This window comes from Diabrotica virgifera, chromosome 8 (genome assembly GCF_917563875.1).
Source record: "Diabrotica virgifera virgifera chromosome 8, PGI_DIABVI_V3a".
Lineage (NCBI taxonomy): Eukaryota > Metazoa > Arthropoda > Insecta > Coleoptera > Chrysomelidae > Diabrotica > Diabrotica virgifera.
In genome coordinates, this window is record NC_065450.1 from 220,865,553 (window position 1) to 220,891,212 (window position 25,660).

The 25,660-nt window shown below is 32.7% G+C and overlaps 1 protein-coding gene across 3 annotated transcripts; it reads right to left on the reverse strand.

Moving 5' to 3' along the window:
* Positions 1 to 5,407: 5,407 nt before the first annotated feature.
* Positions 5,408 to 25,660, reverse strand: LOC114334858 (uncharacterized). 3 transcript variants are annotated; one of them, XM_028284970.2, is made up of 5 exons: positions 25,334 to 25,660; positions 11,554 to 11,697; positions 8,403 to 8,475; positions 8,226 to 8,342; positions 5,408 to 5,694 (listed from the first exon to the last, which is right to left on the reverse strand). In XM_028284970.2, exons 1-5 carry the CDS (start codon positions 25,391 to 25,393, stop codon positions 5,615 to 5,617), a joined length of 474 nt encoding a protein of 157 aa, XP_028140771.2. In that variant the 5' UTR covers positions 25,394 to 25,660; the 3' UTR covers positions 5,408 to 5,614. The 3 variants fall into 3 exon arrangements, with proteins under 3 accessions (XP_028140771.2, XP_028140772.1, XP_028140770.1); XM_028284971.2 differs by lacking the exon at positions 25,334 to 25,660 and adding an exon at positions 25,147 to 25,240; XM_028284969.2 differs by lacking the exon at positions 25,334 to 25,660 and adding an exon at positions 14,781 to 14,957.

The following is a 25,660-nucleotide window of genomic DNA, read 5'->3' on the forward strand; positions in this document are numbered from 1 at the left end:
GTCCCGTATAAAAATTGGTCAGGGTTCAATGACCGCACCCACTAGTCGCGCGAATTTTGGTATCCTGCAGAAGCGATCGTTCGATCGCCTTCCAAGAGTGGGATGCTCTGACTGTTACTGCTTCTAAGGGGTGCTTAGTCTGCTTAGGTACATACATTCGCTTAAAGAATATTTCGATTTAAATCTTTTGCAGAGATTTTTCCTTTTACTGATCTTTTATTTGACATTTTACAGATGCAGTCAATTGACATTACATTTTGTATAAGACAAATTGATGACGAATTGATTGACGCTACTCGTGGGAATAAATATGAATAGTCACCAACATGCAAGGCAATCACGGTGTTTAAATGCCACAAACCCGACCAGTGTAAACCAACCCTATTCAAAGTGCGTCAAAAATATAAACCTCAACATCGCCACATATAATGCTCGGTCGCTCTCTACCGAAGAAAGGTTCGAAGAAATGGAGGAAGAACTTTCAAAAGTGAATTGGGATATTGTGGGTATCAGCGAAGTTAGAAAAAAAGGAGAGAAACTTATCTCACTCCCATCAGGCCATCTGTGGTACTACAAAGGAGAAGAGGAATCGACAGTCGGAGGAGTCGGCTTCTTTGTTCACAAAAGAATTGCGAACAGAATTGTGTCAATAAACCAAATATCAAAAAGGGTGGTCTACTTAAACATCAAAATGAACACCAGATATATCCTAAAGTTCATTCAAGTATACGCACCTACTACAGGCCATTCAGATGAAGAAGTCCAAATATTCTACGACCAAATATCCTGTGCAATTAAGGAAAATCCTGGCCACTTATTAATAATAGGCGGTGATTTCAACGCCAAAATAGGTACCAAGGAAGACCCCTCTGAAATAATATTGGGAAATTTTGGAAGCGAAGGCAGAAATGATAGAGGCAAACAACTGTTAACTTTTCTTTTGGAAAACAATCTCTATCAAATCAACAGCTTCTTTAAAAAGAAAAAACACAGAAGATGGACCTGGGAAAGTCCAGATGGAAAAACAAGGAACGAAATCGACTATTTCTTAACAAATAAAAAAGAATTATTTAAAGACGTAAATGTGTTAAACCAGTTCAGCACAAGCAGTGATCACAGGTTAGTAAGAGCTAAAATAACGATATCGATCGAAAAGGAAAGACTCAAAATGATAAATAAGAAACACCCAAAGAAATGGGTAAAACCAACTAATATTCAGAAGTTCGAAAAATATATTAATGATACATTGAAAGATACAACAACAACAGACATTAATATACTGAACAAGCAAATAATCACCACAATACAACAGGCTCAAACTAAATACTGTCCAACAAACCAAAAAGATGAAAAACTAAGTCAACCTACTAAAACCCTTATAGAACTAAGACGACAGATGAAAGGAGATACAAGTTCCAGCAAAGAAGCGCTAAATCAAATAAATAAGACTATCACAAAGTCAATAAGAAAAGACATAAGAAACTACAATGTAGAAAAAACAAAACAAGCAATAGAGCAAAATAAGAACATGAAAGTTTTGAAGAACGTAAGCGTACAAAAAGGAAAAATAGAAATCAACAAACTAAGAAACAGAACTGGAAAAGAAACTACAAACAGAGATGAAATATTAACAATAGTCGAAGAGTTCTACACAGAGTTATACAAATCAAGAAAAAAAGATGACAATGCGCAACCTCCAATTACAGTAAAAACTGGGGTATTGAATCAAGGATCGGATTTAATGCCCGATATAACAAAATCAGAAATCAAAGAGGCTCTGAAGAAAATGAAAAATAATCGAACCCCAGGTGAAGATGGAATAGTATCAGAAGCACTAAAAATTGGAGGAAATATACTACTTGAAAAAATTAAACAACTTTTCAATATCTGCCTTCACAACGCCAATATTCCAACAGACTGGAACAACGCTACTATGATTCTATTACACAAAGCAGGAGACAAAGCCAATTTAGAGAATTACAGACCGATTAGCCTCCTCAGCCATTTATATAAGTTATTTACGCGAATAATAGTTAACAGAATGGAAAGAAAGTTAGAGATTTATCAACCAAGAGAACAGGCAGGATTCCGAAAAAATTACGGAACAAATGACCATCTACAAAGTATAAAAACCCTGATAGAGAAAGTAGTGGAATACAATAAACCCCTAGTTCTAGTTTTTATCGATTTTCATAAAGCCTTTGACACAGTTGAACTTAGCAAAATATTACAGGCGCTTAAAGAATGCAGGCTAGATTATAGGTATACAAAATTATTACACAAAATATACTTACAGGCAACAACCACTGTCAAATTACATATACTAACAGTAACCGCATAAAAATAGAACGGGGGGTTAGACAAGGAAACCCAATGTCACCTAAACTTTTTAATACGGTCTTAGAACATGCTTTCAAGAGTTTGGATTGGATGACAAAGGAAATAAAAATAGATGGAGAATACCTAAACAACTTACGTTTCGCCGATGATATAGTCATAGTAGCTGAGGATCTAGGTATGGCAAGAGAGATGGTACAAGAACTCGTTGTAGCTACAGAAAATGTAGGTTTAAATATAAACATCTCAAAAACAAAAATAATGACAAATTTGGTACCCAACCAGAACATCAGTATTGGTGGGAAGGAAATAGAACTCGTAGATAGATATAAATACCTGGGACATGAAATTACGATTGGCAGGGATAACCAGACTCATGAGCTGAAGAGAAGAATCGGTCTTGGGTGGGCAGCATTTGGAAAACTGAGAGAAACTTTTAAAAGTGAGTTACCCACATGTCTAAAGAGAAAGGTATTCGATCAGTGTGTCCTCCCAGTCTTGACGTACGGATCAGAAACACTTACCTTAACTAAAGCCTCGGCTACCAAACTAAGAGTCACGCAGAGAAGAATGGAGCGGTCAATGTTAGGAATAACTCTGCGAGACAAAATCAGAAACGAAGAAATCAGGAGAAGAACAAAGGTGACTGACGTCATCGAGAGGATAGCCAGGTTGAAGTGGAGATGGGCAGGACACGTAGCCAGAATGACAGATGGGCGATGGACGAAGAGGTTATTGGAATGGAGGCCAAGAGAAGACAAGAGAAGCGTCGGTCGACCGCCTACAAGATGGACTGATGACTTGAGAAAGGTAAATAAAAACTGGATGAGGGCGGCGCAGGATAGATGGGGTTGGAAACGAGGGGAGGAGGCCTATGTTCAGCAGTGGACTTTTGAGGCTGGATGATGAAGACAAATTGATGACTTTATTAATACGATAATTAAAAAACGAGAGCAGTTTAAAAATATTTGGGATAAAACTGAAAATATGGGGTTTGAACATGAAAGAAAAAGAATGAAGATTGATAATGTCGACAACAGAGAGACCTTTTGATAACATTCTACAAAAAATGAATTTTCGCTTTCAAAATTTTAACGAATTAAAATTTGTATAATTATACAGGGTGTAACAAAATTACAGGTCATAAATTAAACCACATATTTTGGGACCAAAAATAGTTCGAATGAACCTAACTTACCTTAGTACAAATATGCACACAAAAGAAGTTACAGCCCTTTGAAGTACAAAATGAAAATCGATTTTTTTGAATATATCGAAAACTATTAAAGGTTTTTTGTTGAAAATGGACATGTAGCATTCTTATGGAAAGAAAATCTTAAAGAAAAATTATAGTGAAATTTGTGAACCCCATAAAAATTTTATGGGGGATTTGTTCCCTTAAACACCCCAAACTTTTGCGTTCGTTCCAAATTTATTATTATTGTGGTGCGATTAGTTAAATTCAATATTTTTAAAACTTTTTTGCCTCTTAGTATTTTTTCGATAAGGCAGTTTTCGTCGAGTTGCGGCTTCTTTTTTAATATGTTTACATAAAAATTTTGTGAGGGTTTTGTTCCTTTAAACCCCCCAAATGTTTGTGTACTTTCCAATTAAACTATTACTGCGGTACCATTAGTTAAACACAGTGTTTTTAAATCTTTTTTGCCTCTTTGTATTTTTTTGATAAAGCATCTTTTATCGGGATGTGGCTTCTTTTGAATATGGTTCAAAATATACTTAAAAATGTAAATCATAAATAAATTTTCATGTTTTCATTACCAAGTCTCCATAACCGTACTTTACCATAGACAAATATGTGGTGGATTTGATAAATATTCAAATATCTCGATAAAAACTGACTTTTGAAAAAAGTACTAAGAGACAAAAAAGTTTTTAAAAACTTGTGTTTAACTAATGGCTTTACAATAATAATTAAATTGGAACGTACACAAAAGTTTGGGGGGTTTAAAGGAACCAAACCCCCAAAAAATTTTTATGGGGTGTCCAAATTTCATTATAATTTTTTCTTAAAATACTACTGCTATAAGAATACCACATATGTCCATTTTCAATAAAAAATATCTAATAGTTTTCGATATATTGGAAAAAATCGATTTTCATTTTGTAAATTCAAGGGGCTGTAACTTTTTTTTCGTGCACATTTGTACTAAGGTAAGTTAGGTTCAATCGAACTATTTTTGGTCCCAGAATATGCGATTAAATTTATGACCTGTATTTTTGTTACACCCTGTATAATATATTCTTATTTAATATTTCTAATTATAATTCATCAAAATTTCCCACAGAGGAATTTATTTCACTACGATTAAATAATGAAAATATTTTGATATGCCAGCTTTGCATTATAAGTTGAGTGTTGTTTATGAAACAACTACTCACATTAGTGATAAAGATATACTCAGAAATCTGGGTATTTCTTATAACTACTGGTTTAAAAAAGTCCCTGTGTGAAGTGTCCAAGTTGTGTGAATTACTACAAACTATCTCAGTCACAAGTGCATCAGTTGAACGAAGTTTTTCAGTATTAAAATGCATTAAAAGTTTTACAAGAAATTCAACAAGCGTAGACAGACTTTACAAGTCCATTGAAAAAGACCGAATTCAACAATTATCAGAAGTTGATAGGAGAATAGAGCTCAAGTATAGATAAGTGTCATATTGTTGAAAGTTGTGTGTTGTGGAAAATGCCTCGGAATTAAAAAAACATTTAAATAGATCTCTTCTTTAGGAAACGAAGCCCGGAGCGAGGGCTTAAGGCCCGAGCAAGCAATACAGATCAATGATAGGTCACTATAGTCACTAGAAATAGCGGCAATAGAGTGCCTCACGCATTGATCGGGGTAGGATTTAGTGTGTGACTCCTTGTACCCAGGACGTCTCACATAAGCACTTTGCTGATAGAGAGCCCCTATAGCGCATCAGAGTGTTATCAGGTGGGAAGTGGCTCGACCCTCGACCCTTAAGAAAATATGTTTATATCCTTATTGAATCGCTTCCCCTTTAGAAAAAGTCACCGCACGCCACTGATGTATAATATTTCAAAAATCAATTTTTACATTAAAGTTTTTATTTGGTTAAAACAACGACACCAATAATTGATTTTCACCAAAGTTTTATACAACAGCAGTCTTAGAATAAAATTATCTCTTCGTATGGCAACCGTGGCTTCTTCCAATGTTATAGATAGTTAATACTTAACCACATATCGTAGTGTTTTATAAATGAAATCGTAAACTTTGTTAATTATCTACATGTGCTATGTTATGACTAGTCTATTCTTCTGAAAAGTGGGAAAATCGTAATCCTCCAAAGTCTGTGTTCCCGTTTCAGGGTTCTCTAAAACAAAGATATAGTCAGTACATAAAGAAAAACATCAAAAGAAAGGCAATTCACCGAGCCCTTTCAGATTTAATTTAATAATGGACAAGATAATAGAAAACCTTCCCAGAACAGCTGGATTTAAAGATGGGTAATACATTCTTTAGAGTTGTTTGTTACGATGATGAAGCTGTCCTTACCACCGATTCTGAAGACAATCTCCAAAGGCTACTACATGCATTTAATACTAAAGCTAAAGAACTACCTAAATATGCTCATTAACACCGAGAAGACTAAGTGCCTAGTAATTTCCAAAGAACCGATTAGATGCAAATTGGAAATTGACTCTAAAACTGTGGAATAGGTGAATCACTTCAAATATCTTGGAGCGGAAATAACAAGCTATGGAAATCTCTCAAAAGAGGTCAGAGAACAAACAAACAATGAAAACAGCTAGAATCTCGGGATGCCTGAAAGAAATCGTGTGGAAGAACAAATATCTAAATACTGAAAGCTTCTTCTTCTTCGCGCGACTAGGATTTCTCCTGTTTGTCTGCCTCTTATTCTGTTTCAGTTGTTGTTGACTGTACTCTTTCCACCTTTTCGGCGGCCTTCCAACGGGTCTTCTGCTATACGGCTTGTTGTTTTTACAGATGTTCGCTAATCTATCTGATTCCATTCGGTTTACATCTTCGTTCCAGTGTTTCTTTCTTGTTTTTATCCACCTGTTAATATTTTGAATTTTGCATCGTTCTCGTATACTTTGTTGGTTTGTCTGTCTCTTAATGATATGCCCCCTATTGATCTTTCTTGTATCGGTCACTGACAGTCACTGTCTCCGCTGCATATGTTAAGATAGGTCTTACTGTTGTCTTGTATACTTTTATTTTGCTTTCCGTGGTCAGATATTTGTTTCTCCATATAGTTTCTCGGAGGCAACCACTTACTCTTGCCGCTTTTGTTGCTTGTGTTGTGGTCTCTGTTCTTATATTCCTGTCACTAGTGATCTCTACTCCTAGGTAATTGAATGTCATTACTTGTCCTACAATTTTGCCGTCTAGTTCTAACTTGCATCTACGCGGCTCTTTACTTATCACTATACATTTAGTTTTTTCTACTGGTATTCTCATATTAAGTTTATTTGCTGTGATATTGAAAGTGTGGAGCTGCCTTTGTAGGTCATCCTCGTTATCAGCAATTAGTACTGCATCATCGGCATAGCATAGTATCGACATTTTATGCGCTCCCATGTGGTATCCATGTCGTTTTCTTACTTCGTGAATTATTTGATTCATCACAATATTGAATAACAATGGGCTGAGAGTGTCTCCTTGGCGGATTCCTCCCTTTAGTTCTATGCGTTCTGTTTCTCCTGTTGAAATTATAACTCTGGTCTTGTTGTTCTTGTTAATTTCATTAATTAGACTTATAATCTGGCGGTCTATTTGTTGAGCTTGTAATAAATTTAAGATATCATTTCGCCTCACCCTGTCAAAAGCACTTTTTAAATCTACAAAGCACATGTATGCTGGTTTTCCATATTCAATAGTCTTTTCTACTATTTGCCTTCTTCTTCTTCTTCTTCTTGTAGTACCTATCCGTTTCGGATGCTGGCGACCATCATGGCAATCTGTACTTTGCACACTGCCATTCTGAAAAGATTTGTAGTGGTTGTGTTGAACCACGTACGTAGATTTTTCAGCGACGAAATCCTTCGCCTTCCTGGTCCTCGCTTTCCCTCTACTTTTCCCTGTAAGACCAGTTGCAGCAGTCCATATCTTTCACTGTTTCTCATGATGTGACCGAGGTATTCGATTTTGACTATTTACCTGATAATAGAAATTGCATCTATTGTGCTGCGGTTCTTCCGGAATCCTTGCTGTTCATCTGCCATGTACGCTTTTTCCTCGATTTTATCTTTTATGACTGCCGTCAACAATTTTAATGTGCTGTTCATCAGACTAATGCCTCTATAATTTTCAGGATTTTTCGAGCCTCCCTTTTTGAGTATCGGTAGCAGGAGACTTTCCTTCCATTCCGCTGGTACTACTCCGATATTTATTATATCGACAAATAATTTTAGGAGCCATTTGAGTAGTGTTCCTCCTCCATATTTTAGCAGTTCATTATTTATCTTATCAGGACCAGGTGCTTTTCTATTTTTTAATTTTTTTATTCATTCTTGTAGCTCTAATATTGAAAGCAAAGTCAAAATATATAAAAACAACCATAAGACCTATTATTATAACATGGCTATGCATAAACAAGACCAGGCACAAATAGAACGTTACAAATGATGAGAACAGTTGAAATCAGAACACTAAGAAGTATACAAAGCAAAACTCTACGTGACAGAATAAGAAGTGAAGACATCAGACAAAACTGTGGAATACAGGACATAGGAAGGTGGGTCATACAGAGACAAAAATATTGGAACAAACATATAAAGATAATGGAGGACAGTAGACTTTTTAGAAGCCCAATAACTGAGCGCTTGTAGGAGGACTCCAGACGCGTTTAACGGTCTAATACCTGATTTTAAAACATACCTGTATCTGGTTTTGGAGTATTAAGTTTCTCGTCTTTCTTCATTAATAATAAAATACTGAACGGTCTAAATATTAAATGAATTAAAGATGCAGCAGCTGATAAGGAACTTTTTAATCCTAAAATATCAGTGAATGTTTATTTTATTATAATGGGACATTATGATTAAGTTATCTTACCCTGTAAACTGTCCGCCATTGCTACAATATATAAGGCGTCCAAAATTATGGAGCACATATTAATAACGATAGCCTAAAATAACGAAAAGAAAAGTTAGATATCTTGATTAATAATTATTATTATAAATGTTTTTTTTTTCGTTTTGCTTCGATGTTAATGCGAATACTAGTAGGTATACCTAAACATAGATAACGGTAGGAGAGCCCAAGCGGGGATTTTTGCAGTTAGTCGAGCGCGTCAGATTTAAATCAGGAGGGAAAAGACTACAGAAAGAAATATATGACCTGATAAAAAGAATATGGGAAGTAGAAAAAATGCCATAAGAGTGGACATTAGCAAGGATATGCCCTATACATAAAAAAGGTGATAGAATGCTATGCGAAAACTACAGAGGCATCGCACTATTAGAAATAGTTTACAAAATCTTGGCACAAAGTATAAGAAAAAGGCTAATTCAATATTCGGAAAAAATACTGGGGAATACCAGGCAGGTTTTAGAAACAACAGATCAACGACTGACCAAATATTTGCCTTAAAAGAAATACAGACTACCTGTTACGAACAAAAAACATTACTATATGCTTTGTTTATAGACTTTAAGCTGGCTTACCCTACGACACAGTAAATCAGTAAATAGACAGCAGATGTACGAAATGGTGAAAGAATTGGGGATACCAAGTAAAATTGTCAGGATGATAAAGATGACGATGGAAAACACAACAAACTAAATAGCTTGGAAAGGGTATACATCCAAAAAGTTTGAAACCAAGGAAGGATTACGACAAGGAGACCCACTATCAACAACGGCATTCAATCTAACATTGGAAGGAATAATCAGGAAAAGCAGAAAAAACATGCAAGAAACGATATTTAAAAACGACCACCAATGCATAGCATTTGCAGATGATCTGACGCTATTAGCAACAAGCAAAAAAGAACTACAAAAGTTAATGAAAAACATAATAACTGAAGCCAAAAAATTCGGACTTAAAATAAATGAAGAAAAGACAAAGTATATGATAATGGGAGAGATCCAAAAAGAAAAAAAAATAACATCACAGTACAAATAGATGGAGAAAAAACATACTCGTTCAAAAGAGCCAAAGATAGCTATTTGTCTAACAAGGGAGGAAAGTGCTACTTTTCCTCCCGAGAATGAAGTTTACTGCCCGACGCGTAGCGGAGGGCAGTAATCATTCAAGGGAGGAAAAGGCACTTTACTCCCATGTTATACATATGGTTTTTCCACCTTCCTCAAATAACAAGTAATTTTTTCATTTTTACTTAATTTATTTATGTAACTAACCAACAAAATTTATTAGAACTAAAACTAACAAGTAAGTAGGTACGATATAACTGTCAACTGTCAAATATAAGTCAAATTATTAATGTAAACATTGTTAAATCAGAATAACAATTTACTGTTTTTTACCATTCTGCAAAATACAGAGTGTTTTAAATAAACGTTAAAATGTATAGATACTTACCTAATAGAAAATAGATATTGTACAGGGCGTCAATAAGTTATATTTCATGAATGAAATACCATGACGTCACTTTTACTTTTCCTCCCTAGGGAGGAAAAATATTTTCCTCCCTAGGGAGGAAAAGTACAACTTTGCTCCCTACAATCAGGTCCGGAAAAGTATACTTTCGATAGAGGTAGGTGGAAAAATTATTTACCTGGGAGCCAAAATAGATGAAAATGGTCATGAAGAAGGGGAGATAAAGGCAAGAATAGCTAAAGGAAATAAAAAATATGGAGCATTACGCACATTATTGAAATCCAAATACGTATCAAGAAAAACAAAAATAAGAATTTATAAAACTGTTATCAGACCTACAGTAACATACGCATGCGAAACATGGGTGCTCAAAAAGTCAGAAACAGACCTTTTAGAAAGATGGGAGAGAAAAATGAAAAGAGGTGTGAAAATAGAAGGTCAGTGGAGAAGAAGAACAATAAAAAATTGGAAGAAATATATCAAGAGTCAACGATCAGGACGACGATCAAAGCACAGCGAATACGATACTTAAGACACATCGAGAGAATGGGAAGTAAACGAATGCCAAAAATGGTACTCTCACGAAGACCAATACAAAAGAGGAGGAAAGGCAGGCCAAGGAAAAGATGGAAGGACAGTATGTATGAAGCCTAGAAGAAAAGTAACATTGAGAGATGGAAAGAACTAGCATTGGACAGAAGGAGATGGAGGGAAGTGGTGAAGGAGTGTATAAAAAGACTGAAGTGTAATTAAATAAAATTTATAAGTTTTATAAGTTATGTAAGTTATATTAAGTTATTTATTCTATTATTTATGTAATGAGAAATGTAAACATTTTAGCCCTAGGCCTACAAGGTCTGTTGCGCTTAATAAATAAAAATAAAGTACATGCAAAAGAGTGTATATTTTAAAAATCTGACGATTTGAGCGGGGCGTAAGGAAGTGGGTGAGTCAAAAAGTTTCACAAAAAAAGCCAATATTTCGCGAAATTAACGTCAGATCGAAAAACTAAAAAATATGTCCTCAATGTTTTTCAAAAATCTATCGAATTGTACTAAACATGACCCTCCATGGAGAGGGGTGGGGGTAAATTTAAAATTTTAAATACAAACCCCGCGATATTTCTCAAAATGAACATCAGATCGAAAAACTGCAAAATACAGTTGTAAAATGTTTTTGAAAAATCTATCGAATTGTGCCAAACACGACACCCCACGGTAGTGTTGTGGGGTTACTTTAAAATCTTAAATGGGACCCCCAAATTTTTATTGCAGATTTGGATTCCTTACGTAAAAATAAGCAACTTTTATTCGGGACATTTTTTCGAATTATGGATAGATGGCGCTATAATCGGAAAAAACGATTGTTGGAAATGGAAAATTTAATTAAAAAGTGGAAAATCCCCACTAAAATGGAAAATTTTATTTAACTTTTTTTGGTTTTAGGACCAAATAATCACAACCCAATAGGGCCCCACAACGCTCGAGTGACTGCAAATTTAGCATACTTTGCTCCCCTACCATAACGAAAATTGTTGGCCAAACTCGCAATGTGAATAGAAAGGAAAATAGATAAAAAGATAGAAACTAACCGTAAATACGTATGTACATAAAATATGTATATGTATAGCAAAGTAATGTCTTACCAATTTCAGAGGTTCCTCTTGTTTGGCGTATATACTCCATATTAATAAAAATATGACAACAAAATTGTAAAACAAATATACAATGGGATTGTAGCTACCTAAGGCACCCAACACTGAAAGCATGTAATGTATTACAACAACGATCTGAAAAAAAAATATTTAATTAGTGCTATGAAATGCAAGATATAACATTACGTCAATCGTTTACGATCAACAATTAAGGAGTATGTATCTAGTTTTACTATGATGAAAAATGATTTTTCTTTTTGCTACAATGATTTTTTCCGTGTTTGTTTTTATAAATCAGTGGCACGCACGTTGGTCGTTGCCCCCCATAACATTTGAACTGTTTTATCGCATGTTTAATCGGCCGATTAGTATAAGAAGGCGACTGAGCGAAAATTATATCAAATCGATAGTGATTTTAGCTTGTCATGAAAACTACAAAATCTGCTGAGGAAAAGTAGGTGACATGAAAGCTTGTACTGTTGTGTTGTTGCACGTAGGTAATCATGGATATTATTGCGACCTATATTCCAAGTTTTCTCTTATTAATTAAATGCGGATTTTAGTATAAGGGCCATTCTTAATAAATTGACAGATTTTTCCGCTAAGTTTTAAAATATTTAAGATTCATTAAATATGTTGTTTTTTTCGTAACTTGAGATATAGCCATTTGTTAAAGCAATGCTAGAGGTCAAGCTAAATATAAAGTATGTACCTAGGTATTTTTCCCGTAAATTCAAAAAAATTGTAGGTATGGTCCACGGACATGATGTGATCACTGACTTGACAAAGTATTTTGATTTATGATGTCTATGTACGTAGGGTACATAAAATAAATGTGCATTATTTAATTTTTTTATATTAAGTTTTTTTTATAGCAATAAACTTAGTTAAATCTTTCCTTTTTTTATTTTGTTTTAAAAAAATATAATGTTGTCTCATTTTTACAAAATTGAGGCTAAAAATAATAGGTAGGTATCCGAACCAAATGTTTTATCCTCTTATTTTTACTGAAATATATAAAAAATGTCTAAGGTTATCCATCAAATATTCATTTAATCAATTCTACTTGACCTTCCCGCTCGATTAATAATAAATTTATTTACAATATATGTAGTTTGATACTTTTACTAGAACTGCCGTTGATTTTTTTGAATTCAAACATGTGCTTTAGTTCAATATTATAATACGCGTAGTCCTTGTGATATTTATTTATTTGTTTCTTGATAAAAACAGAAAGGATTGAAAAGGATGCAAATAACTGAAAATAAAAATAAGCTAAACAGGCTCACACAACAGTTGCAAAGAGATATGGCTAAAATTAAAAACGAATTAATAAATAAATAAGTAGGTACCTGAGAGAACTAACTGACAATGAATAATGCATGGATTGCTCCCTCTGGAAGGCGGCCAAAAAGATAAATAAGCCAGTTCAACAAGTACCTTCTTTACGAAAAGAAAACAGAAAGTGGTCAAGAAATCCCAAAGAGAAAGTGGATGCGTTCGCTGATTATTTAGAAAATATATTTCAACTAAACCCTGGGAAAACTAATGTAGACGATGAAGTAGCTCCTGATTCTGTTAACATACAATTGACTACTACAAAAAAAGCAGTATTCCTGGATATCGCATAAGCATTTGACAAAGTATGGCACGACGACCTGTTGATGAAGCTAAAGACAATATTTTCTAAGCAACTCGTTGAAATATTGCAGTTATACCTACATCAGCGAACATTTAGAGTTAAAATGAAAACGAATACTCTGTGTAAAGTCTTATACCGTCTATATACATCTGACACTAGGGAGAGAGAAAACATTCAACTACCCACATTCGCTGATGATATACAGCAGTCCAGACAATAGGCAACTATAAAAGAATCCACGATAAACTAGAAGGATGGTCAAAAAATGGCGTATAAAGTTTAATGAACAGAAATTAAGTAGTTTATAATACAAGAAAATAAATTATCTCCCAATTATCTTAAACAACGGCAACGGCATTGTTCGTAATAACAGCGAAATGACTGGGTTTAAATCTGGAGGTCAAAGTCAAATGGAAGGAACATGGTAAAAAGAAAACTGAACAGTTGAAATAAAAGTACAAAAATTATTATTGGCTGATAGGTAGGTACTCTCAACTTTCCACCCAGAGCGAGGTACTGATTTACAAATAGATATTGAAACCGGTGTGGACTTATGGTCTATAATTATGGGGCTTTACCAAAAAAAGCTCGATATCTAGAAACGCTCTAGAACCAAATGTTAAGGGATATTGTAGGTGCTATTTGGTATGTAGTATGGATTTACGTAGAGACCTTAAAGTAGAATCTATTCCAAATGAAATTAAGAAAGTCGCCAGGAGACATGAAGGGAGGTTGCGTAAGAATCCCAACCATGAAATACTTCAGGTTCTTGTCAAACAACCTCAGATGCGAAGGCTCAAGAGGACTAAACCGTTCGAGCTCGTGTAACGTGAGAATTTGTGCAAGGCTTAGTTAGTGTTGTGCATTGTAGCCACAACAAGGGCTTGAGCAGTTAGTGAAAAGCAGAGTCAGTGCTGTGCTGTGTAGCCCCAACAAAGAATTGGGCATTTCATGTCAAAAAACAAGCTAAGATGGACCAGGTGACATCTAGATTACAAACAAGTTTAGGAAAATTAAGTTAAAGAAAAAAATGGTGATTGAGTTTGTATATTAGGTGTATTCGTACTGTTTAAAAAAACAATACAGTTTGATACTCACTATTAGTGATGCAGCGAATGTCATTTTTTGAACATTCGCGAATACGAATGCGAATGCGAATATCTGGTACCGACATTCGCGAATGCGGATGCGAATGCGAATGTCCAGTTTTTTAATAATTTGTTTGTATTTTTGTAATGTTTCCTAAATTTATAATGAAAAGTTAATTGGTATTTAGTGTAAATCAATCTGAATCTTAATCTTTATCTCATAATACCAAATAATAAAATAAAGTGAAACCTGATAATGTGATTATTCAAGGTCAAGTTACCTTTCTTAATAAGAAGAAGTTGAGAAGTGAATAGATTTTGATTATATTAACCTAATATTATCTTCAAATGATTTTTTTTTCTGATATTACTATTCGCAAACATTCGCACAAACTTCGCGAATGCGGATGCGAATGCGAATATGCAAAAATATGCGAATATTCGCGAATGCGAATGCGAATACGAATATTCGTTACATCACTACTCACTATTAATATCGTTTTGTAGTCACTACAACTGCAGTTGATTTTTTTGAAGTCAAAGATGTGCTTCATTTCAATATTGTAATGCGCGTATATTCAATATGGTAATCCTTGTGATATTTATAGAACAACTGGAGATTTTCCTGCTGTTTATTTGTTTTTTAATTACCTGATATTTAAAATGTTGGTGGCTAACTTGTTAAACAATTAAGGATGCTATTTTTGGCTTACAACAACTATCATTTAACGAATAGGTCAGTAATAACCTATGGTCAGTAAGAGTAAGGGGAATTTTACCTAATTTAAATGTGTTAAAAATATCTATAAATATCAGCAGACATATTAATTGTTACCATTTATTAACTTAATTATATCTAGATATACACTGCTCTCCAAAATTAACGCACAGCCCTTAAATGTACACAACAAACCGGCATACAGTTGAGTCCACGACTCTTTACCCGCGTGTCATCATTTAAAGCATACGAAATAAGTCGAAAATCTATTCCACGCAACAGCAAGTGACAGAAAGTGGCTAATGTTCCGATCACGGATTGTATTATAAAATTTGACGTTATCATAAACAAATTAGAATGTAAAATGTTAGTTTTGCCATGTTTTGCTTTAAAATTTTGGTGCAGAATTACAAATACATTTAAAGTAGCTTAATATCATTATGAGATATTAAATATTTGTTATAATTTATATATGATGCTTTTAATATCATTATGAGATATTAAATATTTGTTATAATTTAAATATTTGACAATAAAATATTTTCTTTTTGTTATTTATTTCACTTTTGCCACCTTTTGCGAAAACTTAAACAAAACCATTCCTTAACTCTGAATGAGGTTAACGTTGTATGTAAATAAATGGCAAAATAAAATACACTTACCACAAAATTTCAAAATCCAATTTAAAATTAGTTGTAAAAACAACTGTTTGTGTAATATAAATAACTTCTAAATGCAAAAACAGCAAAAAAAATCAACAAACTGACAGTGACAAGTAAACAAACCAGAAACGTCACAAATTGTACTTAAAATCTGAAGACGTGTCCTCAACAGTGGCCCCACGGGGGCCCCCTATCAAAGTTTGTCGCGGGGCCCTTTTCCACGACTGATATGGGATAGTGCTAAAAAAATGTTCAACAAAAGCAGCAAGAACGTGTGTATAGAATAGAATAGAAATATACTTCTAACAATAAAACACTGTGTATGTGTTTTGTGTTTTATTGGCACTGGTTTTCACAACCAACTGGCCAGTCAATTTCATAATTATTTTTTAGACTATAACTTATCACTAACTCAGGGGAGTAATGTGTAGTGTGTGTGTGTTGAGTAAGTGTCCTGTTACTTTGCAAAGTCGACGTCATTGTCTTTGCAAGGAGACGCTAATTGTATCCGAACGTCTGCGGTCCATCCAGTGAGTACCGATCCCACAAGGACAGAAACTATTTTCATTTATTAATTTATAATAAACGAAAAATTTCTGACCCTGGTGAGATTCGAACTCACGACCTTTTCGGATTTTTCGATCCATAGGTAGGCGCTCTTACCACTGAGCCACGGAGGGGCTTCAATAAAACACTGAAAACGTTTGTTTTATTGTTAGATAAAATGAACTTCCATCAAGTAACGGTCGAATCCATCAATTATAGAAATATACTTTATTGTCACTGAAAATTTTACAATTTTATGGACAAAGCGTAGGTATGTACAAAGAGTAGGAAAAAAACAACAACAAATACAGTCTACTGAAATTACACAAATCGTCAATATTATTACAAAATAAAAGATAATGAAATAAAACAAAACAATACAGGGTGTTTCATAAATAATTGGAAATATTGTAACTGTAGATTCCTGGGAAGGCTTCCTAAGGGAGCTGGAGCTCTTTGAAGATGGTGCCTTTTAATTAGTTTTTTTGAAATACCTCTAGAACACATCTATTTAGAAAAACTAAAACTGGTACGGCTATTTATCTTCCAGAGATAAATTTTTTTCGTAAATTTCGAATTTCTAGTACCGGTCATATGCGTCCTCTTTGGGTAGGGCAACGGTTATTTTATCGCATAACTTTTTTGTCTTTAACTTTTAAGCATTTTTGGCACTGGATTATTAAATTGTATGGTATTCTAGTACTAAAAGTTACTTTTACTTTAAGTCGGTAGGATACACAGTTTTCTAGAAAAATCGATTTGAAATTTTTTCGTTTTTTGAATTTGATCAAAATTTAAAAAATTTTAATACACCTCATAATTTAATAATCTAGTGTCAAAAATGTTTTAAAATTAGGATAAAAAATCTCTAGGAATAATTAAAATGATCGAAAATATCTACCAGAATAACACAATAAAAGTAAAAGTAGAAGAAGAACTAACTGACCCAATTGAAGTTGGCGATGTCATAAGACAGGTAGATTCTCTGAGTCCTCTATTGTTCAACCCATAAAAAAGTAAGAACTAAAGAAGGATACCTAAAGGGAAAACACAACTTGGAATAATCTGCCATTCAAACGATGCAATACAAGGTAATATATCAAGTGGAGATTAGTTACAACGTATGCTGCACTAATCAGAGGCGTAGCTACCGCTGTATCAGCCGTATCAATTATACGGGGCCCCCGACATTCAGGGGCCCCAGTGCAGTATGTAGAAACAAAATTCCATTTAAAAAAAATTAACAAAATATTTTAAAATTAGTTTACTATTAAAACGCTTTGAAACAGTGTATATTGTTTGGATATTGACATTTTCGTGTACTGGATTATTTATTTATATAAAAATTATATTTATCTATTTTCTATTCTCTACCGCTCGCCGCTATTCCATCAACAGAGCTTTTTTTGTTTTCAAGCTACCTTTCATTGTCCATTCACCGTTGCGTTGGCTGTGTGTGAGAAATTGTATAATGTATAATGCCAAATTTCAATTTTTGTGTATTGTTTTGGGTATATTTTCGTGTAATCTGTTCTTTATCTATCAATTGTATTTATGTACCTACATCTATTTGCAAGCCGCTCACCGTTAGAACAGAGCTTCTTTGTTTAAGCTCATTTTTAATGTCCATTTACCCTTGGCTTGAAAAAACTGAATCTGTTTTCAAACAAGGAGTTTCAACAATTCAAATCTATTTTTAGACTTTGATTTATTAGAGTTTATTAGTTTTATTATTATTATCTATATTTGGGTGTTATACGCAGAACTTATTAGTTCCTAAGGTTGTACATATTATGTAATTTGCAATTTATTTAAATTTTGCATATATTGTTTTGTTTTATTTCATTATCTTTTATTTTGTAATAATATTATATACAGTAGCACTAAAGACCTTAGACCCATGGCTTGAAAAGTTTGGCCTTTCTTCATTTTCACTTTTCTTTATGTACTAAGGTCTTCTGTGGCTTGAGATGTGATTTTCCTCTATTCCTTCCTGTTATTCATTTTTCTTTTCTGGTCTTCTATAGTCCCATTCTTTCCATATATTTTTCGACCTCTTACTTCTATCTATTTGTCAGCCTTCCTTTTCTCTTTTTTGAAGCTGTAGTGTAGTTTAGTACCCTTTTTGTAGTCCTCGTGTTCGGCATCCTTCCTAAGTGATCCCGTCATCTAAGTCTCTGTGTGCCTTTATCACACCTATTATATTTGGTTGATTGTATAATTCCTTGAACTCATTATTTAATCTTTTTATCCATTAACCGTCCCTTATTATGCCTCCATATATCTTCCTCAGGGTTTTCCTTTCCCAGATCTCCAATAAATTTTGTTCATTTTTTGTCATTGTCCATGTCTCACAGCTGTATGTTACTCTTGGTTATATAGTTGTTTTGTATAACTGTATTTTTGCCTTTGTTGATAAAAACTTGCTTTTTAATATTCCATTATACGCATGTACACTTCTATTGCCTGCCATTATTCTACCTTGTATTTCTTTGTTTACGTAATATTATTGCTCCTAGAAATATTTCTACCATTTCGAATTCGTATATGATGTTCCTTAGTTCTACTTTAAACTTTTGTACATTCCTGAAATGACCATCTGCTGTCCACGTCATACTTTTGTTTTAGTTTCATTTATGTACAGTCCCATCGCTGCTTTTACTATTTTCTGTACTATATCTTGTAGCTCTCTTTTCCCCTTTTACCTGCAACACCACATCATCTGCAAATGCCAAAACTCGGTGGCTTTTTTGATATAGTAGTTCTTCTCTATTGATTTTCGCTTTTCGCATTATTTCTTCTATTAGTCGAAGGCTATAAGTTGAAGAGTAATAATGACAAAGGATCGCCCCGCCTTAATCTTTGTAATAATATTGATGATTTATGTAATTTCAGAAAACTGTATTTATTATTGTTTTTTTCCGACTCCTTGTAAGCTTTGTCCCTAAAATTATAAAATTTTCAGTGACAATAAAGCATATTTCTATTCTATTCTATACAAGCATTTTTGCTTCTTTTGTTGAAGATTTTCTTAGGACTATCCCATATGAGTCGTGGAAAAGGGCCCCGCGACAAACTTTGATATAGGGCCCCCGTGGGGCTAGTTACGCCACTGGCACTAATATAATATAATCGCCAGAAAAATTAACATGTTAATTTACCCAAAAAAGACAAAATGCATAGTTATAAGAGCTGGAGAGTCAGATAATAGAACAAGTGGTGGAGTTTAAATATCTAGGCATCACACTATCTAGGAAGGACACAAGAGAGATCTAAATGACGGCCTATTATGACAAAAGATGAAAATAACTGTTTTCTCCATTATGGGGTGTAATATTAATTAGAATAGAAAAGTAGAAGACGCAGAAACATTATATTTTGTTATGGAAAACGTCCAATACATTGTAATTTCTTCGTAAAGGTCCAAATTATACGGACTTCCCATAATAAAAACTAATTTTTGATCTTAAGTTCTGCAAATGGTGCATCGCTGTTTTAAAACCATAATAAAAATCATACAATACTGAAAATAAGTAAAATATGAAAGCATGTGATTTTAATTAAGATTGACATATATACATATTTACCAAACATATCATACAAATAGAAAACACATGAATCATGTCAATTAATTACGAATCACAAAAATTTAGGCCAAAGTACGGAGTATATGAAAAGAAGCATTTATTAATTAGTAGTTACAACCAATAATAGCAATTCCTTAAAATTTTAATAATATGTAAATGAGAATGTCTTATACAATGTGTGATCCAATGTTCAAGGCAAATATGAAACTACATCAATATTTGTTTCTTTATACAGATTACAGATGTAACAACAAATAACTCACACTGCAAACAATTCTTATTTTAGAATATTAAATGATGCATTTAATCACCATTATTATGATTTGTGAAATATAGGTACGAGGGTTTTAGGAAAAATTTTGAGATTATGGCAACAGCTGTATAGAAAACTCAAGTTCAAGTGAGACAGTTTCTATTTGCCTAGGACACTTTTTCCCTTACTTTATTTTAAAGTAAAATTGTGGTTTATTCATCTTATAAATATTTAATTGAAACTAACCCGAAAATATACCTAACTGGACAAGAAAATAACACAAATACATTACCTACTCTGTTTTTAAACCAGGAGTAATTCAAATTTTAATTTAAAAGTTTCTAGTATTAAAAGTAAGGAAGTTGGTCCCCTTTTTTTGGTAAATAAAATCGTGAAAATCACCCCCTAATTAGCATCCCAAATGAAATTAATCGTTACCACCAGTTGCTTTACTCGTGTATGTATTGTTTATTATATGATCTGTAAGTTCCACCAGTTCAAGGCGCTTATTTTTGAAGTTGCTGTAATTGAAAGAGCTTGAACTACATAGTCACTAATCACGAGTGTATGCAAACTTTGAACAGCCAGATCTCAACCAACATTTGTCTTACAAAAAAACAGAAAATTCAAAATATTCAGAAATGCAAAACCTACATTTTTTACTGTTTGTGCTTTTTGGTATCACTAATAAATTTTAAGATATTATGAAAAAGAAGCATTTTTCCAAAATTGAAAATTAAAAAAAATTTACTTTAAAACCAATTTTTTTTTCAAAAAAAAGCCCTTTGAACCGATGAAACTTACATATCCTAATATAAAAATACATAAATAAAGTAACTTGTGAAGTATACCTAACGATTAATTTGATTTAAGATGCTAATTGGGGCATGATTTTCCCGAGATTTTTTTATAAAAAAAAATTAGCCAACTTTTTTGAGCGTATCTTGCTTACTTTTATGTTATATTTTTTTTAAACAGAAAAATTTTTTTTACAAAAATTATAATGAGTTCCCCAAAAAGTGCATAATTATTTGGTTATTTCACGTTGAAATATTCGTTTTGAAATTTGACGAATATAAACGTATTTTTCATTAGCTACAACTTTGCTTCTACTGGGTCTAAAGAGCTCATACATTACACCATTTTTTTTTACTTATTTATAAGCTATATTTTGCTAAGAATGTTTTTTCTTCGATAAAATAGTTACTATTTGAGTTATTTGCAAAAAACCATCTAAAAACGTTTTTTCTTTTTTGTCGAAAAAGAACATATTTACTCGCAAATAACGAACAGTATTAACTTCGTGAAAAAATGCTATAGAACAAAAGTTACTTAGAATTAGTCGGTTTATCCATTTGCGGACTTATTTTAAACGTATATTTCTTCACAACCTGAGAAGGGGTTCACCCCCAGGGTAAAAGGCACAATATCACTTCTCTTCTTTGACATGTTACCTTTTCTTCTTTGACGTGTTACCTATGTGTATGCCAAATTTTATGTCAATCCAAACGGTTCTTTAAAATTTGAAGCAAAAACCGTGATTCAATGGACTAATAATATTTTGCGCAAAAAACTATTACAGTTTAAAAAAACAACTATAGTACTAAAGTTACTATTTAAAAATAACTTATTAAGGAAAACGTAAAAAAATTTTAATAACTAACTTTTAAACGTAAATAATTAAAAATGCACCAAAAATAGCATCCTTTTTTAAATAAGAATGATTTGACTTGCACTGAGGGTGAAAATATTTCATTCACTAACGGTAAAATATTGCAAAACCTCCAAATTTTAAAGAACCGCTGGGATTGACATGCAATTTGGCATACACATAGCTAACATGACAAAGAAAAAAAGTGATACATATTGTGGCGATGTGTGCTTTTGACCAGTGGATGAGTTTCACCCCTTCTAAGGGGTGAAAAAATTACGTTGAAAGTAAGTCTGGAAATGGATAAACTGACTAATTCTAAGCAACTTTTTTTCTATATGTAGAGGTTGTTCACTAAGTCAATACTTTTCAAGTTATTTGTGAGTGAATGTGTTCATTTTTCAAAAAAAAACACATTTGAAACGGTTTTTCGCAAATAACTCAAAAAGTATTTTATCGAAAAAAAAACACTCATAGCAAAAATATAACATATAAAAAAGTGAAAAAATGGTGTAAAGTAAATGGTTAATTCCCTGAATATTTTGGATTTTTGTTTTTCTGTAAGACAAAAATTGGTTAAGATATGTTAAGATATACTGGCAGTATACCATAAATCACAAAAATACTAGATTTATTGTAAAAGGTATTTAAATAAAGATATTTAAAATACCCTAAATAAGGCTTACATTAAAACAGAACGTTTTCGGATTAAAAAACCCATCATCAGTGTTACTAAAAAGCCAAAAAATAGAATGCCCCAAAAATGTAACCCCTGTAAATATTTTAAATATAGCTTTTACAATAAATATAGTATTTTTTATATAAACAATACATACACTAGTAAAGCAACTTGGGATGCTAATTTAGGGATCATTTTCACGATTTTTTTACCAAAAAAAGGGACCAACTTTGTTTTAAGCGTAACTTGCTAACTTTTGATGCTAGAAACTTTTTTAAAAAACAGAAATAAACCTTTTTTAAAATACTTGTAATGAGTTTTTCTCAGAACGTGCTTCATTTTTTGGGTATTTCACGTTGAAATATTCCATTTGGAATTTGACGAATATATGAACCTATTTTTCATTCTACTTCTACTATAGTCCGTTCTTTAACGGTAAAATATTGCAAAACCTCTAAATTTTAAAGAACCGCTTGGATTGACATGAAATTTGGCATACACATAGCTAACAAGTCAAAGAAAAAAAGTGATATTGTGCCGATATGTGCTTTTACCCCGGGGGTGCTTTTCACCCCCTCTTGGGGGTGAAAAAGTATTCGTCCAAAGTAAGTCCGGAAATTTATAAACTGACTAATTTTAAGTAACTTTTGTTCTATAGAGTTTTTTCACTAAGTCAATACTTTTCGAGTTATTTGCCAGTGAATATGTTCACTTTTTCAACAAAATAACAACACTTTTAGACGGTTTTTGCAAATAACTCAAATAGTACGTATTTTGTCGAAAAAACATTTTTAGCAAAAATATAGCCTGTCAAAAATTTAAAAAAATTGTGTATATATCACGTTTCTATACCTAGTAAAAGCAGGGTTACAGCTAATTAAAAATAGGTTCATATTCGTCAAATTACAAATTGAATACTTTAACGTGAAATATCCAAAAATGAAGCACATTTCGGGGAAAACTCATTACAACTTACTTAAAGTGTTTAAAAAAAGCTTCATTTTTGTTTTATAAAAAAAATTCTAGCATCAAAAGTAAACAAGTTACGCTCAAAATAAAGTTAGTCCCTTTTTTTTGGTAAAAAAATCGGGAAAATCACCCCCCAATTAGTATCTCAAATGAACTTAATCGTTACGACTTCACAAGTTTCTTGACCCGTGTATGTATTGTTTATATGATCTGTAAGTTTCATCGGTTCAAAGTCCTTATTTTTGAAAGGGCTGTAGTAAAAAAGGGTTGGACGAGTCACTCATCACGAATGTATGCAAATTTAGAAACACCAAATCTCAATCAATTTTTGTCTAACAGAAAAACAAAAAATATTCAGAAAAGCAATTCTGACTTTATTTGTTTTTTCGAAATTTTTGGTATCTCTAACAATTTTTAAGTTATTTTGAAAAAAAGCATATTTTTCAAAATTAAAATTTTTAAAAATTTTACTTTAAAACCAAATTTTTTCCAAAATAAGCACTTTTAATCGATGAAACTTACAGATCATATAAACACAACATAAGTAAAATAATTTGTGGAGCGGTAACGATTAATTTCATTTAAGTTGCTAATTAGGGGGTGGTCTTCCCGATTTTTTTTGCCAAAACAAAAGCGACCAACTTTATTTTGAGCGTAACTTGCTTAAATTTAATGTTAGAAACTTTTTATAAAAACAGAAATAAAGCTTTTTTAAACACTTTAAAAAAGTTATAATGGGTTTTCCCAAAAAAGTGCTTAATTTTTTGGATATTTCACTTCGAAGTATTCTATTTGAAATTTGGTGAATATGAATCTATTTTTCATTGGCTATAACTCTGGTTTTACGAGGATCAGAGACCTAACGCGTACACCATTTTTTTACTTTTTTACAGGCTATATTTTTGCTAAGAACGTTTTTTTCGACAAAATACTTACTTTTTGAGTTATCTGCGAAAAACCGTCTAAAAATGTAGTTATTTTGTTGAAAAATGAACATATTCACTCGCAAATAACTCGAAAAGTGTTGACTTGGCGAAAAAGCTCTATAGAACAAAAGTTACTTAAAATTAGTCAGTTTTTCCATTTCCGGACTTATTTTAGACTTATATTTTTTCACCCCCAGGGCAAAAGCACACATCGGCACAAAATAATTTTTTTTTTCTTTGACATATAAGCTATGCGTATGCCAAATTATTTGTCAATCCAAGCGGTTCTTTAAAATCTAGAGCAAAAACCGTGAAAGAATGAACTACTAGGTCTAGAGACCTCATAAATACCCTATTTTTTTAATTAATAATCTATATTTTTGCTTATTTTTGTTATAAGTAAATTTTTTTCGATAAAATACTTACTTTTTGATTTATTTGCGAAAGAGCGTCTAAAAACGTGTTTATTTTTGTTGAAAAATGAATATGTATATTCACTCACAAATAGCTCGAAAAGTATTAACTTAGTAAAAAACCGCTATAGAACAAAAGTTGCTTAGAATTAGTCAGTTTATCCATTTCCGAACTTATTTTGAACATATACTTTTTCACCTCCGAGTAGGGGTGAAACTCAGCCCCAGGACAATCCAAGCGGTCAGATTTAATGTCAATCCAAGCGGTTCTTTAAAATTTAGAGATTTTTCAATATTTTACCGTTAGTGAATGAACTAAATATTTTGCGCAAAAAAACTATCACAGTTTAAGTAAACACCTATTAAAGTTACTATTCAAAATAACTTATTAACAAAAACGTAAAGAATTTTTAATAACTCTAATGATTTAAAATGCACCAAAAATAGCACCTTTTTTAAATAATAATGATTTTACTTGCACTGAGGGTGAAAACTTGCGCTAAAAAATCCCAGTTGTTCACTATCACAGTTATTACACAACTACTATTGGCGCACACCTAATTTTCCAACTCTCCACCTTCTTTTATTCTACCACTCGCGAAAATAAATCGATATAAAAATGCAACATCATACTCACCTTCAGCACAGTCGTAGGGTCCATAAATTTGATTTTCTTAAACTCCAAATAAATCGGCATCTTTCACACAAAACACAAAATCCTCATTGGATATCAAAAAAAAAAATTGTTTCTCTCTCTGAGAGTTGTAGACGATAATTATTACTACAAGGTAATGTTAATGTTAACGTTAAAGGTTACTTTACTATAGAAAACGAGCAAGTTGTTTGCATTTGCTATCTATCGCTGTGTTTCCTTGCGTAATTATTTATTCATGTATTACAATAAGAATATCGAAAGTAACTACTAATATCGTAGTGGGCGATATGAGAACGACTCGCGCGATAG